Source organism: Bos mutus, chromosome 2 (genome assembly GCF_027580195.1).
Source record: "Bos mutus isolate GX-2022 chromosome 2, NWIPB_WYAK_1.1, whole genome shotgun sequence".
NCBI lineage: Eukaryota > Metazoa > Chordata > Mammalia > Artiodactyla > Bovidae > Bos > Bos mutus.
The window spans coordinates 104,786,261-104,806,669 of NC_091618.1; the positions used below are offsets into that span (position 1 = coordinate 104,786,261).

At 36.4% G+C, this 20,409-nt stretch overlaps 1 protein-coding gene across 10 annotated transcripts in view; it reads right to left on the reverse strand.

Annotated features, from left to right (window-relative positions):
* SCN3A (sodium voltage-gated channel alpha subunit 3) overlaps positions 1-20,409 on the reverse strand; it is a 121,149-nt gene that overhangs the window by 17,639 nt on the left and 83,101 nt on the right. For all 10 annotated transcript variants that reach the window (XM_070357803.1, XM_014478348.2, XM_070357819.1 and 7 more), the window contains 3 exons: positions 10,109-10,229; positions 8,824-8,978; positions 7,904-8,077 (listed from right to left, as the gene is read on the reverse strand). In XM_070357803.1, the coding sequence (XP_070213904.1) occupies positions 7,904-8,077; positions 8,824-8,978; positions 10,109-10,229 (450 nt within the window). The remainder of the gene's footprint in view (positions 1-7,903; positions 8,078-8,823; positions 8,979-10,108; positions 10,230-20,409) is intronic.

Sequence of the window (20,409 nt, forward strand, 5' to 3'; positions counted from 1 at the left end):
AACAGCTAAGGAATTATTCCGTGTCTCAATTTCTTCATCTACAAAATCGAGATCCTAACAGTGGATGCCTCAGTGGTGGTTGTGATGATTAAATGAATTAAGGCAATGATTAGTCATTATTAATATTATACACGAGAACCCTAATCTGCCTTCACTTTCATGCTCATAATCTTAGCAGTGATGAGCTGGTATAATCTCTCACGGGAATGCTTTTAGAAAAAAAAAAGAGCCATGTGGATCTTTCTAGGAAGCCATTGCTTGGTCCAGCTAGTCACTGTGGTGTTGATATGGTGTTGAAAAGAAGGGTTCAGACCTCCAATTCATTTTTCAGTTGGTAATCTGGAGTAGAATTTGCTGATTGACTGTGAGGTGTAAAAGAGGGAGAGGCTGAAGACAGGACCTTTAGCTTAGCTTCATAAAGACAGTACTACCAGAGTAAACAGGACATTCAGGAAGAAATGCATGATTGAAGCGTAAAAGTAATAAATGTACTCGGTCAGGAGGAGTGTCAGTAGTATTATCTGGGAGGCAATTAGAAATGTGAATGGGGTTTAAGGAAAGACCAGAATTGTGCTAAAACTCATAGTCTTTTAAAAAATGCAACACAGAATTTATGCTGTTAATAGGATTATTTCTTTAAACCTAGCCAGCGAAAATTTTTTCTTGTTAATACATTGATAATGGTAAAAGAATTAGACACTTCCCAAAAAGGAGCAAAGTGAGTCATTCCTACTAGGAGGCATTTGCAGAAAAAGCCAAAGCACATATGAGACTGTTTACATAGAACTATGTCTGAGAGACCAGAAATTGATATGAAAATGACAGTAATTTATAACTATCCAGTTCTTATCTCAAAGTTCTTTTAATTTAATAAAATCTTTCCACAAGAGTTGCAGGTAAAATTCACGGCGGGCGGAGAAGGCAATGGCACCCCACTCCAGTACTCTTGCCTGGAAAATCCCATGGATGGAGAAGTCTGGTGGGCTGCAGTCCATGGGGTCGCTAAGAGTCGGACAGGACTGAGTGACTTCACTTTCACTTATCACTTTCCTGCATTGGAGAAGGAAATGGCAACCCACTCCAGTGTTCTTGCCTGGAGAATCCCAGGGACGGGGGAGCCTGGTGGGCTGCCGTCTATGGGGTCGCACAGAGTCAGACACGACTGAAATGACTTAGCAGCAGCAGCAGCAGCAGCATGTATTGGTAAGACATCTTATTGTTTTCATTCACCGCTGCCAAAGGCAGCCATCTTCAGAGTGTAATGTGCGAACTTTTTGACTAGTGTCAACTTTTTGACCTTTAAATTTATCTGGGCTCTGTTGCAAATCACAGAACAAAGAAGGAGTACAGTGCTAGATAAAGGTATCTCTGTTACTTATAGCTGTGTGACATCTCTAAATTTCATTTTATAAACCTCATTTTATTAATAGCAAAGTAGAGGTAATATTAAGAATTACACCACAGGATTGTTGAGGATTAGTAATATATTATTTAAAAGAGATACTGACAATGAGATTTGTGATGTAGGGGGTTCGGAAGCAGGGTCATTAGAGCCAGATTCCTTGGTTACAAAACCAGCTTAGCCTCTTTCTTAGTAGTGTTAGTCACTCAGTCGTGTCCAACTCTTGTAGCTGTAGCCACGTGGACATAGCCCGTGGACTGTAGCCCACCAGGCTGTTCTGTCCACTTCAGACAAGAATACTGGAGTGGGTAGCCATTCCCTTCTCCAGGGGATCTTCCTGACCCAGGAATCAAACCTGGGTCTCTTGTATTTCAGGCAGATTTTTTACCATCTGAGCCACCAAGCTTCTTTCTTATTTACTGTGTTTGCAACAACAACCTTTCTTTGCCTTAGTTTCCTCATCTGTAAAATGAGCCTAATTATGGTTTCTAACTTACAGAGTTTTGAAGATTAGGTGAATTAACATATATAAAGTGATTTTAGCCACAGTTGTACACAATAAGCACTAAATCAGAGTTACCAATTTTCTCTACTGTTAGGTAAGGCTCTTAATCAGTGCTATTCCCACAGGAAGGGCTAGGCATCTTATTGTGGCTACTAATAGCAATAACAATTCTGGCTTCATTATTGAGGATGCTGCTATGTCAAGAATAAATGTTAAGAACTAAGGTGGGGGTTACCAGATTCTAGATGTTGATAACAATTGAAAATACACATTAGAATCAGAAAATGTCCCTGTTCTGCTTTTGTTCACTTCATCAGAGCAGCTGATGAGGATTCTAAGGAGCACTTGAGCAAGCAGGATGTCTGAGTAGCAGATATCAAGCATCCATTTCAGCCACATCAGCAACCTGTGCTGTCTGTAAAGTGGAAATCACTTGCGGGCAATAAATATTTTATGATAGTCGAATCTTTACCTGGAGTGTGTTTTGGACACTTAGCAGCTTACAATAATTTAGAACCAAATTTGAAGTTGTCACAATAGATGCCCAGTGTATTTTCTTAGGGATGAAATTTATACAAAAATCTGTAAGGAGTATAAGAAATGTGATTCCCCCCCCTCCATAAACTATGATCAACTTAATACATGTTCAGTTCATTCTGTGGATAATAATAGCATCTAACATATTGCTTGTATAGTTATAATACAGGATAGTTTGGTTTTCATATGAAGATAGTATCTTTTGGTCTTTGGATAGGAGAAAAAAGTTATACAGAATCAGAAAAAGTGGTCCATCGAGTATGGCATTCTGGCAAAGAAAGACGTGGTTCAAGTTGTCTGACTTGATTCCAACCAGAATTATCGTACTTGCTGTCTCTGTCTCCTCGCCTCCATTCTTTCCTCAATTTTCCCAATGTTTCTAGAACTCTCTTCCCATCACTCTACCATGGTATCTCTTAACCATGACACCAATGATGTCCATTCTGCCAAAACGAATGTAATTTCTCAGTACTCATGGCACTTGCCTTCCTTGCAGCCTTTGACTAAATTGATCCTCTGGACTTCTACGATACCATGTATATTCTGTTTTCCTTTTTCTTCTAATTGCTACTTCTCAATCTAGTTTACTGGTTCCTAGTTTTTTGTAGGAACCAGTAAACTAGATTGAGAAGTGTTGGAGAAGGAAATGGCAACCCACTCCAGTGTTCTTGCCTGGAGAATCCCAGGGACGGCGGAGCCTGGTGGGCTGCCATCTATGGGGTCGCACAGAGTCGGACACGACTGAAGCGACTTAGCAGCAGCAGCAGTTTTTTGCGTAACTTCTAAAAGTTGAAGTGTCTCTAGAGTTTGGTCTGGGCTCTTGTGTTTGTCATGTTGCATTCTCTGCCTAGGTGAGCTAATCCAGTTGATTCATGACTTCAAAAACCATCTATTTCCTGATGAGTTCTCAATTCATAATCAGGTGTTAACTTCTCTTCAGAACCCAAGACTTGTGTAAACCTCACCATATACTCTTCAACGTCTAATTGGCATCTCAAACTTAGTACATCCCTCTTCCATCTACCATCTGCTTGCCCTGTCAAGCCTGTTTCTGATCTTCCTGATTCCAGTAAATGGTTTCATCCTCTACCCATTTGTTAAGACTGAAAAAAATCTTTTCTGAATCTCCTTTTTCTTCATTCTGTACATCCAGTTCACCAGTAAGTCTTAACCACATTAGTCTAAGACATAATCTTCTCTTTCCTAGACCATTAACACAGTTCCCTCATTGGTCTCCCTGGTTTGACGTTTTTGCTGTTCCTTCTCCATAGCCAGATGTGATCATTTAAGAACAGTAGAACAGATCCATGCTCACCATCCCTCCCTTGAATTTCCCATTGTAACCGTAATCAGTATACATTAAATTACATTCTCGGCCTTTTGGCTATGATGTAGTATTGGAGCTTTGTGGGTGGCACAGTGGTAAAGAACCCACCTGCCAGTGCAGGAGACATAAAAGACACAGGTTCGATCCCTGGGTTGAGAAGATCCCCAGGAGTAGGAAAAGGAAACATGCTACAGTATTCTTGCCTGAAAAATTCCATGAACAGAGGAGCCAGGCGGGCTACAATCCATGGGGTTGCAAAGAGTTGGACACGACTGAGTGACCAAGTGCACATTAAATAACAGTAAAACATGAACTTCTTACCATGGCCCTTGGCTTTCTTTCTGAAGTCAGCATCTATTACTATTGCCCGTGTTTCATCACACACAAGCACAACAGTTTTCTTTCTGTCTCTTGAGTGTCCTTGGCTCATACTTCAGGATCTTGAGATTGCTTTTTTCTGTTCCCTCAGGTATTCAAATGACTGGCCCATTGTTATAGACAATGTCTATGTGCCCTTCAAATTCATATGTTGAAACCTAGTCCCTAGTGTGAAGGTATTCAGAGTCTTTGGGGGGATTAGGTCATGAAGGCAGAGCCCTCCTGGGTGGGATTAGTGCCTGTACTTATAAAAGACACCCCAGAGAGCTTGTTTGCCCCTTCCTCCGTGTGAAGACACACTGAGAAGACTGCTGCCTATGAATCACAAAGTGGGCTCTCACCAGACATCGAATCTGCTGCTTTTTTCTGGGACTTTGCAGCTTCCAGAATAATGAGAAATAAATTCTACTGTTTATAAGTCACTACATCTATGATATTCTGTTGAGTGTGTATGTGTGCTCAGTCATGTCCAACTCTTGTGACCCCATGAACTGTAGCCCGGCAGGCTTCTTTGTCCATGGAATTTTCCAAGCAAGAATCCTGGAGTGGGTTGCCATTTTCTACTTCAGGGGATCTTCCCAACCCAGGGATCAAAGCTATGTCTCCTGGATTGCAGGGAGATTCTTACTACTGCACCACCAGGGAAGCCATGATACTCTATTACAGCAGATCAAATGGACTGAGACACTCTTTCTTATTTATCTTCCAAAAAGACACCTTCCATAGACACTCTGGCTAATACTCTCCTCCGGCTCCCATTCTGTAGTCCTTCTCTATCTCATTACCCTGTTTTCTTTCATAGCAGTGATCATCAACTGCTTTTATCTTATTTTTGGATTTTATTTGTTTACATCTTTACTGTCTATTTCATTTTCTCCTAGAGTGTTAAATCCTATAGATCTAATAGAGCTTTATTTGTCTTATTCATATCTCCTTTATTTAAAATAGCTTGTGGCCCAGTGTTTGGAATTTTATTAGATAAATGAATGAATGTTAATGTAATGTTACTGAATGCATAGTATCTTTACTTGGAGGTAGGGAATTGAAGAGATTACATTTGTACATAGATAAGTTTCTCAAAGTTTAAAAGCCTGTTCCTTCTAGTTTGAAATTACTTCACATATACTTCAGTTTGGGGAGTTTTGCTTTGTTTCCTATTGAGCCTTCTGTGACTGTTAAAGCATTATACCTGATGGACTGTAAACTGTTTTAAGCATGTTTTACTTGTACTTTCAAAAACTATTTTAACTCTACATTTACTTTAGCTTACTGGATCCACTGGTCTGAGATTAAGTTGTTAGTTAAGGTTACATTAATTCATGCATTTTAGTCCCTTCTTTGAGAAAAAGAAGAAAATAGATTCATTTACTATAACATAACTTGCCCAGAGGCACCCAGTTCCATTCTACTATTAATAATCTAAATGTACTGAAAGGGAAGTAACTTGGGGGGCACCATTCTTTGACATTATTCACTAGATAATTAAGTGTCTATATTAGGTTTCTAAGGATTCAAATATGATACAAGACTTTGATAGATTTTTGCATTATATTTATTCTTTCTATATGAGAGAAATGCATGGAAATAAAGTACAGTGTAATGAGTATTTCAGTGAATATAAATGTTGCAGTAAATTAAAATATAGGAAATTTGAGAATTTTCTGGAGAAATTATGTCACTTTTGTAAGTGATCATCATACATGACATTTTTTTTTTTTTGGGAACTGGAGAAGATTCTTATATATTTTGTGTTCCATCATTTCAGAGAAAAGCTAGAGATTATAAATGCTGAGTTCCAAAGCCAGTATGAAGATATAAATATAACATTTGTACCAGTTAGATGAGAAATCTACAGGGCAAAGGAGCACTGAATTGAGAATTAGGAAATTAGGACACTAATCTCAATTTTGTTACTAAGTAGTTGTGCTATTTTAGGAGAATTCTTTATACTGAGGCTTTAATTTACAATAAACTGTTCAGAAAACTGTGTAAATAAAGTCTGCTGCTGCTGCTGCTGCTAAGTCACTTCAGTCGTGTCCGACTCTGAGCGACCCCATAGACGGCAGTCCACGAGGCACCGCCGTCCCTGGGATTTTCCAGGCAAGAACACTGGAATGGGTTACCATTTCCTTCTCCAATGCATGAAAGTGAAAAGTGAAAGTGAAGTCGCTCAGTCGTGTCTGACTCTTAGCGACCCCATGGACCACAGCCCATCAGGCTCCTCTCTGTCCGTGGGATTTTCCAGGCAAGAGTACTGGAGTGGGCTGCCTCTGCCTTCTCCGAAATAAAGTCTAGATACTCTTTAAGGTCCGTTCTAGCTGCAGAATACAAAAATATTAAACTTCTCTGTTTGGAAACTTCAGGACAACACCGAGATTCTTCTCTATTATTCATTAAAGACCAGACATGAAAAATTGGAAGTCATTTCTGATTTATTAACAGTGACTTGACTGCAGATTTCTTCTCAACTCAAAGGGTTGAACGTGCATTTTGGTTATAGAACTGTGAGTGTATATGTGGGGAGAAAGAGGAGTAGCATTTAGATAGGCCCACACTTGTCAAAGATGATAAAAAGAATGAATAAACAGATACAGCAATCATTGATTCACAGTGACAAGTGTTAGAACTAAAAATAAGGTGCTTTATGATCATTGGGAAACAGCTAGAGATAGTGCTTAAAGCACCTTTTTGGGGGTCAGGAGGGAGACTGAGAAGCCTTGTGCAGTGGAATATTACAGACTACAAAAGATCAGCTGACTGTAATTTTGCCCCAGTGCCTCTCCATTGCTATAGTAAAAAAGTATGCTGCAAGTCAGACAGGTCTCATTATTGATACAATTCCCATGACTACTCACTTCATGGTAATCCGATTCAGAATAGGACTTCTACATCTAACTCTTTGCCTGGTAAATATTCCATTAGCTACTAGGATATCTAACTACCTATGTAAGAATGGTGGAGAAGGCAATGGCAAGCCACTCCAGTACTCTTGCCTAGAAAATCCCATGGATGGAGGAGCCTGGTAGGCTGCAGTCCATGGGGTCGCTACGAGTCGGACGCAACTGAGCAACTTCACTTTCACTTTTCACTTTCACACAATGGAGAAGGCAATGGCAATCCACTCCAGTGTTCTTGCCTGGAGAATCCCAGGGACGGGGGAGCCTGGTGGGCTGCCGTCTATGGGGTCGCACAGACTCGGACATGACTGAAGCGACTTAGCAGCATGTAAGAATGGAAATACATTTTATTGTCTCTGTGGGCTTGTGGCTGAATGAATATAGTAAATAGGTTATTTTAACATTATTCAGCAACATGCATTCTAGTAAGGGATTAAAGTGCAATCCTGACAGTTTCCTGGCCCCAAAGCTGTCTTGATTTTACCTCCTAGAGAAACTTTTTTTTTTTCAATTGAGCTTTTAATGAGCTACGCCTGTCAATGAACAGACTGTTAGATATTCCTTACCTTGAGACCCTTAACTTTCACAAGAAGAAGAGCTGTCTGCTCATGGCATAGAACAACTCTGTCTGTTTTCTTTTATCACTGTCCACATTGTTAGGACCTCTTCTACTGCTTTCCCATGACACTTTCCTCATTTTTGTATTTATTGTAGTTTTTAAAAGGTAGTTGCATAATTGTGGCAGAATTAGTGCAACTAGGTTCTAATTAAAGTCAAAGTTTTAATTATAGAAATAAATGAAATGTCACACTTGCCTTTTTAAAAATAATTTTATAAAAATCACGTGGGATACTTACATCGACGATCAAGAAATCTAGCCAGCACCAGGCATTAGTGAAATATGTCTGAAATCCATAAGCTACCCATTTGAGAAGCATTTCCAGGATGAATATGTAAGTGAAGACCTTATCGGCATATTCTAGCATGGTTTTAATAGTCTTTCGCTGTTCAATGTAAATGTCTTCAAAAGCCTGTGAATCAAGAATGCTTTTATTTTACTTGAATGGCTTGCCTGCACCAAACACTTGATAAAATTGCAAGTAGTATACTTGGCACAAAGCACTAATTTGAGAAATATTGGCTAATGTTAGATTGACATGGAACCAGACAAAATCTAAAGACTGAATCTAATGGAAAATATTGGCAAGGAAATGTCAATATCTTTACTGATTTAGTGTATGCTTTCTTCCCTGCCTCTCACCCCATAATCTCTATCTCAATTACTACTAAGACATGCTTTTAGAGAAGCAATGTAAACTCAGAAAATAACCAGAATTTCTGTTAATGAGGGATAGACTTGGCCTATTCTAACCTTACTTTCATTGATGCTCTGAATAGTCTGGCTCATATTGAAAGAATAAATTAATTAGACATAAAAAAATCCACCATCAGTCCATAAATATTATTATGACTGTTAGGGAGAATTGGATGGGATTTGACATGGTAGGTAATGTAGTTACAGAATATCCCTATAAATGGTTGTCTCAGTAAGGAAAACATCTATTAGAAAAACACCAGATGAGAAATTCCATCTGGCTGTTCATGGTTGTGATTTATTCCATACTGAATTTTGTACAGTTAAACCCTGGGTGCCAAGCTCTGCAAGGTGTAAATGTACCTCTTTTTTTGCTCCTTAAACTAAGGGTATGCTTCTGGTATTTTTTGAGTAAAGCTATTTCACTAGAACCTGATTCTTGCCAATATGTGTCACACTCACCAAAGCACCACTACTGAGAAGAATCATGAAGACAATGAAAGTCTCAAACCAGTTGTGTTCAACAATGCTGTAGCAGGTTTTCCGAAGATTCCACCAGATTTTTCCTTTGCCTTCTTCTATACTTACTTGGCAGAATGGAAACTTTTTAATACATCCTAAAAGATAGCATACATTGTAATACATTAGAAAAATATATTTCCATCTTCTGTAGGAAGAAATTAACTTTGCTGCTCCCTCCCCATCCTAGTCTCAAATCATCATTTTATATAGTAACTGGCTACTTCATTTCGTAGTTATTTTCAGCTTCCCTCCTGTATAGGGAATCATTCTCGGAACTTACATATGAGCCAGCTACCTAGAAATCAAGGAATTACTTTACCGAGAGTTACCTGAGTACAAACAGTTCCATTCTTGAACACTGCATAGGATCTCTCTTGGCCTCAAGGCCAATCATGGATAAGGACATCTCTGAGGTTTGGGGAAAAACTACATGTTCAAATTGTTTATTTATTTTTTGTGTGATCCTGGATTTTTACTCACTTCTTTTCACATGGAAAATCCCTCTGTCTTCCTGGGTCTCATCCTCTGTCAGTTTTCCCAAGCTATTTATTTTCAACCTCAGAGCTTTTCTTAGTCACACCTATGACTCATCTTGTCAGTCAGTATCTCTCTTCCTTTGTCCTCCCCCTCTTCGCTTTCATATTATTTCTAACTTCCATCCACTCTTGGGCTCTAACTGTCTGAGTTACTACTTATGGGATTCAGTCCAATCACATTGAATCAGCAAATCTTTATTGATTTGTGTGCTGGACACTGTACTGGTGGCTGTGAAAATAACTTGGTCTCCCTGCCAAGGCTCTGCAATGCATCTATATCCCCCAACACCTCTGGTCACAGCACAAATTAACCACATTTGAAGCTGTAAGAGATGGGGTATAGTTATTGCGGCATCTATAAATCAAATCACAACATTGCCAGTGAAGTCTGAAGGGATTGCTTTGTCAATAATGAGAAGATGTTCCAGAATACCATTTATCTCCTAGGGTTCACTTCTCCGCATTCTGGGATGAAAAAAAGGACATGTCAAATTATCTTATTGTCCAGGCACAGTAACTACTATAGTATAATCAGGAAATACAGATAAATGAACTTTTTGGAAGAAAAGAGCAAAACAAAGATAAATATGCCTTCACTGTTTCTTTGAAATATTTTGTTCAAGTGAGGTATATTTAGTCTGTAAGGAAAGAGGGGGAGATTGGATTTAACCATTTTAGAGCTAGTTTACCTTCAGTAAAACAAGCTTCTGGTTTAAGGTCCTCCTCAGGTTCAATTTCAGCTTGTTCACCTTCTCGAGGTGGAGCAACATCAACTGTACTTCCTTCAGATGAGCTGGTTGCATTTAATTTCTGGAAACAAAACCCCATTGCAAAGATGTGATTTTTCTTCCCTTTTATTCCATCAGTTTGAAAATGCTCAGACATGGTGTGAAAAAAAATGGTGGTGGTAGTGATAGTATTGGCTCTCTTAACAGTCCTGATAATTTTGTACTCATAATTTAACATAAAGTCCTATTATTCAAAACAACATAACTACCAACTTAATTCACACAGAAAATGGTTAGAGAGCATTCAGTGTGGGTGATTTGGAAAGGAGCGATTATACTGATTAACTTCATGATCTCTGTTTGTCTATGGATGCCATGTGAAAATAATTTCATACATTAACACTCAGGCCAAATTGAGAATAGTTTGATAAGTTTGGTATATTGACATTCACAACTGATTATATTAATTAAAATGCTTCAAATCAAATTGTTATTTCCACTCTTCCAATGGAAATTTTCAGAGGGCAAAGAACATTACCAGTTGTCTATAACTACAGTTCATGTTTCTGTAATTTTAGAAAGGAAGAGCAGCAGATTAACATTAGTCACAGTCATTATATTTCAACTTTGTGCTATATTTTTCTCTGGCTTACATAATTTTCTTCTTACTTTACAAGCTGAAAAATGATGGATCTCTCTCTCTTTTTTTTGAACTGCTTAAATGAATTCAGTACTTGCCAAAGAATTCTAAATGAAATGGAAATTTCTTCATGAATGACACTGCTCAGAATCTATATAGACTTTCACTAGGAGCATATTCTGAATTCAACATGTGATCAGGCTGTGAATTTTTCCTTTAAATAAATCATTGTGACATGTCACATGGCTAGAAGAGCCACTTTAGTGTTGCAAGAATAAATATCTTATAAGAACTCTAATAACACTTGGGAAGACAATATGGATGTGGAATTCGTTATGAAAAGTGATGCAAAGATGTGACATATAGCACAACCAGGCAATGTAAAGCTTTTAGAATGAAAGAACATGGACATGTTAATGGTTTCAAAGGCCCCATTAACTTTAGTAACTGAGAGGTAGGGTCCCTCTGCCCTAGCTCTCTGAAAGAGTTAACATGTTACTGAAAAATACCAGAATGACTACCTAAACAGGTCGTATTAGAGGATATCTGACTCAAAATTCTTAGCTTTTTGAAATCACCATGCAAATGTTAGTTTAATACTTTATAATGTGAACCCCGAAGAGTAATATCCAGGTGATACTTTCGGTGGTATTACTTGGAGGATGAGGTTAACTACGTCCAGTTAAATATACTATGAAAGTTACCCTAAGTCAAGATATAATTCTATAATAAAATATCTCCATGTCCAAAGTATGCTAAGGAGAGAATAAGCCATCAATTATGGCTGATGGTTCTTCGGATCATTATAGTAAAAAAGTTTTACCATTAAAATCCTCTACTTTTTGTAGAGGTGAAAGTTCAAGACATATTTTCTTCCCTCAAAATTTTTCCACTTTTTACAGCCAGAATGTCTTTATTTTTGTAAGAAAATCCCAGGAAAGCTACTACTGAATAAAATTGCAGTAGATTCTGGTAAATCTGAGAAAATACTAAATAACTCTTCCCTTTCAGATTTACTGGTTTATAGGTTGGACACTATGACATTTCTTGAGTGGCAACAATAATATCCACTGTATAAATAAAACCAATAAGAAACCAAATTATTTTGAGGTTAGTTATAAAAAGCTTAATGTTTCTTCTTCCTCTTGGCCAATCCAAGCTGAAGAATTTATTCTGAGCCCAGTCATAATCCCTTCTCCATGAAGCTTTTCTTTATTATGATTTCTCCATGTTAAATTTTTATATAACATTTTGTCCATAATACTTGTTTTCTTTGACTAAATATTCTCATAAATATATATGTATATTTTATATATATACATAAAATTGTATAATTATGTACATATATACACATATATATTCAAATGTACACACATACACATATTTATACACCAAAAGATCCAAGCATAGAATAGACACTAAATAGGCTGAATTTATGAAAAATGAATAAATGAATGAGTGAATGCATTTTGTTATTACTGTTATAGAGAGAATTATGCTGCTGCTGCTGCTAAGTCGCTTCAGTCATGTCCGACTCTGTGTGACCCCATAGACGGCAGCCCACCAGGCTCCCCCGGCCCTGGGATTCTCCAGGCAAGAACACTGGAGTGGGTTGCCATTTCCTTCTCCCAATGCGTGAAAGTGAAGTCGCTCAGTCGTGTCCAACTCTTAGCGACCCAGTGGACTGCAGCCCAGCAGGCTCCTCCGTCCATGGGATTTTCCAGGCAAGAGTACTGGAGTGGAGTGCCATTGCCTTCTCCGAGAGAGAGAATTATAGTGTTTAGATAATTTGATCTCTTCATTTTGATACACAACTCAGTTGTGGTCTTTACAGAAGGTTTAATTTTATTAGAAAATGCATTTTCTTAATGAATAAAAATTATTTAATTAATGATATTTTAGTGGTAAAAGTATGTTTCCAAAATGTTTCTCTAAAATATTGGCAGACATTCAATAAAGAAATCTGAAGGAAGAAAGTAATAAGCATATATGTATATACACAAAAATACACATATACTTTTCCATTTGAAAACTTTAGAAAATATACTCACCCTTCACTTCTTATTTTACCACTGTTAATACAGTTGTGAAATGTTCAATTTTTTGCATTATAATTCTCTGTCATATATTATACAAGAGTCTTATATTTAAAGACAAATACTTATTTAATTTAAAGCAAATCCTTCACAGCACAAGTAATGGTAGCCATTAATCTGAATGACAGTTCTGCTGTTTACCAAATATTGACCTCTGGCTGTATCTTTGTTGTTGGTATTGTCTTTAGATTGTGAACTTTTGTGAATGTGGTTAATATGTTTGAATATAAATACTTTTAATTTTCTAAATGTCTATGGAGGTTATGTACATTGTAAAGCAGAGAGGGTCAGTGTGTGAACTAGTTTACCTCCGTCTGCCTGGCATTATGAAGCTTAGCATGTCTTTTGGAAACAGACAAGGACTAAACAATAACAACAAATTCTGTTCTCAAATGAGCAAAACCCATTTTACATGAAGAATTGCTTCACTGTTATCCAGGAGTTTTGCTAAGTATAAACTCGTCAATCTTATGTTCTGGAAAACTCCTTAAGGAATGTTCAGAGACTTGATGCACCTAAGCTTAAAAAATAGTTGGCAGGCTAGTGTTCTTGCCACTAAAAAGTGCTTTGTGGAAGGCTCCTTTTCATTGGAAATTGACATAAAGCTAATCTTGATAGTTGAAGAGTCAAGCTTATTCATGGTATAATCCCCCTAGGCCCCATTTTTATCATACGAAAGTACATACACTTTATCCTATGAGTTTATAAAAATACTATATCAACTATATAAACATTTTAAAGTTGTGAATTTATCTACATTTATAAATTAAAACTTAGACTGTGTTCTTATTAAGTTGCAGCAACTTACCAATTAAGATATACGGCCTGATAAGTTTTAGTCACTGGAAACATACAGAATTTTACTCCTGTATTTTTAAATTTTAAAATTTATATCCTAGCAAACTACTTAAGCATTTAAAATTCTGTACATGGATATGATACTATCTTCACAATCTAAACACTTCTAATTAAATTCAACACTTTGGCATTCATACTCAGATAGAGAGTAATTTGTGATACATTTTATCATAGCCATACCAAAATGACTTCCAAATTTATTTAAAAGCATGTAACTAATTTAAAAGCAAGTAACTAATGATAAATACAAAGTATAACTTACTTTTTTTAAATTGCCATAGCTGTGATACTACAATGATAAAAAACAAAAAACCAAATAAACCTGAAATGAAGTTTTCCACATTAAGGAACTTGGTGACTGTACTAAATAACTAAAATTAATACTTGTTCTAAATTAGTCAGAAAAATGTAATGAGGTGTATAGACATAACAGTAGAAAGCTTCCATATAAAGCCACATAGTACAAGCTCATCACTTGTTTCCTTGTACTATTTTCTCCCTACCCGTCCAATATTTTATGACACTTAAGGTAGATTCTTCCATCCCTTGTAGAAACTGCTGAGTCTACAGAGGGATGATGGCTTATGCTCTACAAATGCACACTGGAAAGCAGGTTTGAAGATGCAACATTCTCCAGGCCTAATTCAGCCACAGAAAACATGCCTGGCTGTAGCAGAAGCCTGGCGCAATGCTGTGGAAGCTGCACGCTGATCCAAGAACCATGTTGTCAAAGACATGGTACCTGAATGTCAAGTTTTCAGGGTTAGCTGCAAATACAACTCATAAGAAATGACAGAATCAGCCCCGCAAATGGCCATTTCCCCTCTGATAACATGAACTTATTTAGAAATTCCCCTTTATGGCAATATGGCTCTTAATTTTTATCCAATTAAATAGTGAAATTTAACTTTCAGAAATAGAAGAGAATGTTAGCAACTGGCCTACTTCCACCGAAATGCGCTCACATTTCATTTATTTTCAATCAGCTATCAAATGTTTGACTCTCACAAATTGCTGTATGATTCAAAAGGCAAAAATAAAAGATTCAGCCATTACAGATTGCCTTTAAAATCTAGCCATTTCTTTCAAAACTTCTGGGTTTCATCTTGCAAGTAGAAACAGACAATCTTTTGGTTATACAATCTCTCAGGGCCTTAGTCTGATCTTTTGGATATGCATATCCATATCTTGACTTGGGATATCTCACTTTAAGAACAGGTAGCCACACAGTGAGGCCACGAGGCTGCTATTCCAAGGCATGAAGAACGTGACTGAAACCAACAACTCTTTTTTTGTGGACTATTCACTGAATGGAGAAAAATATAAACCACCTCTATTTGGTTTGACCTCAGCATATTTTGTGCAACAACCCTGATGCTCCTTTAATTTTGAAAGAGCCTTACTAAGAACACAGTATAGGAAATTGAAATTAATTATATGGTGGTTGAAGGGTAAGGCAGAGGGGCATCCAGCAGGCCAAGGAAAAGATGGTTTATCTTAGGAAGATATACAAAAATTTCCGTCTAAACTTGCACTACTTTTTATTTTAGCAGAAATAAACTGAAGCACCAAAATCGTTCCCTGAAGGTCAGGATAGGTTTGAAATGTCTCACATTCAATTTCACAAAGAACATTTGGAAGGCAGGGAGAACCTAATAGAAATGGGAAGCCAGAGGTTTTCTCCCATTGCTCTCCAGATTCTGAAAACAGAGCACAGGGCCTTTTCCAGAGGGGTAAGTCCATTCTTGGGACCTTCAGTCAAGCATCATTTTCAAAGTCTCCATAATGGCTTTGAAAAAGAGGGAATCTTTACAAACATTGTGTAAAAGGTAATTTTCCAATACCATTTAATTCTGCCCTGCTTGTGAAGAAAAAATAATTAGATTTTCTTCAATGACTAATAATATATTGTTTTACTCCTAAAACTAAAAAGTCGTTGCTAAGTAAAATTACATACATCGCCAGGGACTATGTTTTTTTCTATTTTTTGTTAATAATTTAATGTCTGAATTTGTTGAATTTTACAATTAATTCTCAGTTGTTCCTAAAGAAGAAGAGAGTATGTATTAATTAAACCTGGAGACAAACCACAAGATCTAGTTAGATTTTTTTTCCCCCACCAAAAGCCTGGAAAACTTTTCGTGAACTAATCCTCATGAACTTTTTACTTTTGCTCAAGAACACTCACTATGGCTGATATTCCAGTAACAGGAAAAATTGAGTCAAGAGAATTACCTAAAGATTTATTTCATCCATAAACCTACAGTAATTTTTGGAAATATCCTTTACTCGTCATAAAACTATAGTTAATAATAAATAATAATCAAAAGTAGTCTCCTTTTTGCCTGCTCAGTTTTGGGTTGAACATTTAGGGAGAAATTAATGTAGATCAGGGGAAAAAAACCTAATGGGTACACTGAACCAATTACTTAATGATCATAATGCAGTGAATTTTTCCTAGATTGTATCATGTTGCTTTTCATCTTTTAATTACTTTACAATGATCGCTTAGAGTTCTGCAGACACATGACTTAACAACTTTTCCAAACTACATGAAAATCCAAGATATGTGGTGCCCAAATGTATACAGACTATGGCCCTTCATATCCAAAAATTCATGATCACCTTATTCTTTTTTTTTTTAACAGAGGCTTCCCACAAAACATGAAAGCAAACATTTCCATCTGGAGCACACGAATTGGATGGGTTGAAAATTATATTCACAGATCTGAATATAATGATCTGAAAATGGCAATACTATTTAAAAAAAACCTGCGAGGCTCATTTTGGTAATACAATTTACTTATAAGGGCTGAATCAACAACAACAAAAAGTTGTGATCTTATTTTAATGAAACAAAAGCAGAAAAAAAGTGCATGCTCTCAAATTGAACTTTAAACATTTCTATCATTTAAAAATAGATATAAATCCTATAGAGCATGCAATTATTGCTTTTGAAAACCTAAAAAGACTAAACTGGAAAGTCATTAGCAGAATCCAATGTGGTGTTGGGACTGCCCGTCTTGCCTGACCATGCTGTGATGTGTCACACGATTCAGCAGACAGCAGCTGGGCACGTCTAGCACTTCCTTGCCATGGCAGGGGAAGGAACACAGCTGAGTAGCATGCAGGCCAGTCAAAATTTACTTAGAAAGTGATTGTACATGTACAACTTGCTTGGGTAACCTGGGTAAAAGTGGTGACACGAGCCTCTGGCTGGTTTAAAAACACCAGAGTTTCATTCTTGATGGCTCCAGCTTGATTTTACCCCTGTGAGAAGTAAGAATGGTAAGCAGTGAAGGTCACAGGATGATATTCCTAGACTGTACTATGGAATTCAACTTCAAATATGATTCTTAAGAGCATTTATTCTATATCCTTCACCTAGGAAGACAATGAAACCTTTTAAGAACTAAATTGTAAAAATCCATAGTTACATAAAAATGTCAAGAAATTATGTTTATGTGAACTGTAAAAATATAAAAGCAAAATTCTATATTAAATCTTGTCACAAGACAGGTATAATTCCAAGTTTGCAAAAATAAAAAGATCACTATTTTGAAATCCATGCCTTCAATTTCCTTAAATTTTTTTCATGCAAAGCTTTATGTTTGTTTCTATACCAAGTCTTTTTATGCTAGCGGTCCATAGAAAGATACACATGTATAAAATTTATATTACATAATATAATAGCAATTCATATTTTTATTTTGAAAAATTTCTAGAGATCATTTCTCCTCGACTGTGGTATAGCTACATATACTTTATTATGAAAATGAGTGGAAGTAATCGAGTTGAGTTTTTAAATACTATCTAAATTAATGATTAATTTACTGCCTCTTCTTAAAGCACAAATAATGTTGCAAAAATTTTTTTCTTTTCTTTTTCCTTTCTTTTGAAATATATTGTTCTGTTAGGTTTAACTTGTATGATTTTTCAGTTTGTCAGCAAAAAGACATTTCGTGTCCCCCAAAGCCCAGCCCAATATGCTTTTTCTACTTGTGTTCAAAAAACTAATAAGCATAAACCAAAATGCTATTTTATGGATACATTATTTTTAATTTATGTGTGTATGTATGAGTGTGTATGTGCTATAGCTATTAAAAAAGAACAACCCAGCCAACATAAATATAAATCTGACTTGTGACCTGTGTTTAATGACAGCAGTTTTCAGAGATTTCAGATCAAAATTGAAATTTGCTGAAATTTATCTAAATCTGTCCTATAATGGTTATTTTTGCTTTTGTTTTTAAAAACAGTGTACAGTTGACCCTGGAACAATAAAGGTTTGACCTACTCAGGTGTACTTACACACAGATTTTTTTCAGTAGTAAATGCTACAGTACCGTAGGGTCTTCAGTTGGCTGAATTTGCTGATGTGGACCATGTATATGGAGTGAAAGTCGTTCAGTTGTGTCCTACTCTTTGAGACCCCTGCAGCTCATGGAATTGTCCAGGCCAGAGTACTGGCGTGGGTAGCCTTTCCCTTCTCCAGGGAATCTTCCCAACCCAGGGATCAAACCCAGGTCTCCTGCATTGCAGGTGGATTCATTACCAGCTGAGCCACAAGGGAAGCCCAAGAATACTGGAGTGGGTAGCCTATCCCTTCTCCAGTGGATCTTCTCAACACAGGAATCGAACCGGGGTCTCCTGCATTGCAGCTGGATTCTTTACCAAGTGAGCTATCAGGGAAGCCCTTGTATATGGAGAGTCAACTGTAAATTGTACTGGGATTTTCATCTGGGTGTAGGGTTGACACCCCTAACACTTGTGTTGTTCAGTGGTCAACTGTACTTTTACACTTTGTGTGAGCATACGTGAGAATTGCCCTACTATTTAAAAAATTCATCTGCATAAAACCTATGCTTGAATTTAATTTTACTGTGCAAAATAATTTGAAGTTTTATCCTAACTTTATAGAAGTATTTGATTTTATATTAGCTTGCAAGTATTTTCCCTCTATTATATCTGTATATTTTAAACAATTTAATTTAATTCAGTAACTGAATTCTATCTACCCAAAACTAGCTAGGAAGAGGACAGATGATTATTTTAAAAATTCACCCAAAAAAGAAATCTTACTCCAATAATAAAATGTTTTCAATGGCTTGAAAATAAAGATATATTTCCTTGTTCCAAATTTATGATTTTTTAGCTATTAAAAAGATACACTAATAAGGTAGTAGTATACTAAAGCAATCATTTGAAATATCTATTTGAAATAGAGTTTTTGAAGTATTCTGGAAACCAACTTTTTGTTAAAAAGAAATTAACATATATCATTTCCATGAGTGCAGTGAGATGAAACCTATAATATTAATGTAGCAAAAGTTTCTCAACCTCTTTGGCTTTTCTATCTCTTCTTGACCCCAAGCTAGTCTTGTCCCTAATCTTCCCTTGTTTTCTCTTTGCAATTACTTCTGTGGCGAACTCCTTTGTTTTTAAGAAATCAGATAATGATGAAATCTGTGTTATCATATCTATTTTTAAACCCTGACTTCTCATCTAGGCTGTGGTTCCCATTGTATCCCACTTCTAATTCAGTATATCCCAGTTGAATTCCTTCTTTTCCCATAAATCTGGTAACCCAAAAGATCATTTCAGACAGTTGCATTACTATTTTTCCAGTTTCTCAGACTCTTTACTAGGTTTGTCAAATTGCCAGTTAGTCTCATCTGCCATACTTATTAACATAGCCCATATTTCTATCACCTTATTATAATCAAATGATTGTTACCTCATTATTCCTCAAGATAACCCTTATTCCTCACTCTAAACTGCTTTACTCATTACTATGGAATAAATTTTCCTAAAGCATCCCTTTCCTATTGCTTTTCACCTGCTTCAGAACAGATAGCTCCTTATTGATCATATAGCCAATTCCAAACTCTTTGGCTGATTTTCAAGACTGTATTATTTGAAACTGCCTTACTCACTCAAACATGTTTTTCCACTTTCTCAGCCGATACATTATTCATACTGATTATTTCACTGCTGCACCTAACTGCCAAGCTCACTCTAACTCTGGCTTCTGTTTAGTGGTTTTCTGCTTTTGGCTTTCTGTTCATGTATTTGACCCACATTTCGAGGCCTACTTCAATTTTATCTCTTCATTTAGCAATTTACTATGTTCTTGCTGTTCTCAATACCTATTGTCTTTATACTCTTATAGTCAGTCCTTTAGGATTAAACTTTTTAATAGGCCTTTAATGATTTTCTGAGTTAGTATTAGCTTCCTTGAAGATTCTGAAAATTCCCTGAAAAGGGTTATATTACGAATCTCTCCTTTATCTCTTCCTTTACCCTTACTGCCCAGAAGTTGCTGAGTTCACAGAAGTGCTCAATCAATGCTTGTTAACTAATTGATGATTTTCTTAAGTAAATCTTTGTCAAGTGATGGGAAATAAAATTAGAATTGAATTCTTATCTTACCAGAAGGAGCAACATATAAATTAGAATTGAACTCATTAGACTTTGAGTGGAATTTCAGAGAAAGGATATTATGCCTCATTTTGTATATATTTTTACCTTTTTCAAAATATTTCCAAATTTACTGTTATAATATATCTCAGAAGCTCTGAAATGCCTGAAAAAAAGGCATGTGAATTGTGACACTGTCAGCTACTTATACAAATTCTGTTGCCACTGTTATTAAAAAAAGAAGGTTC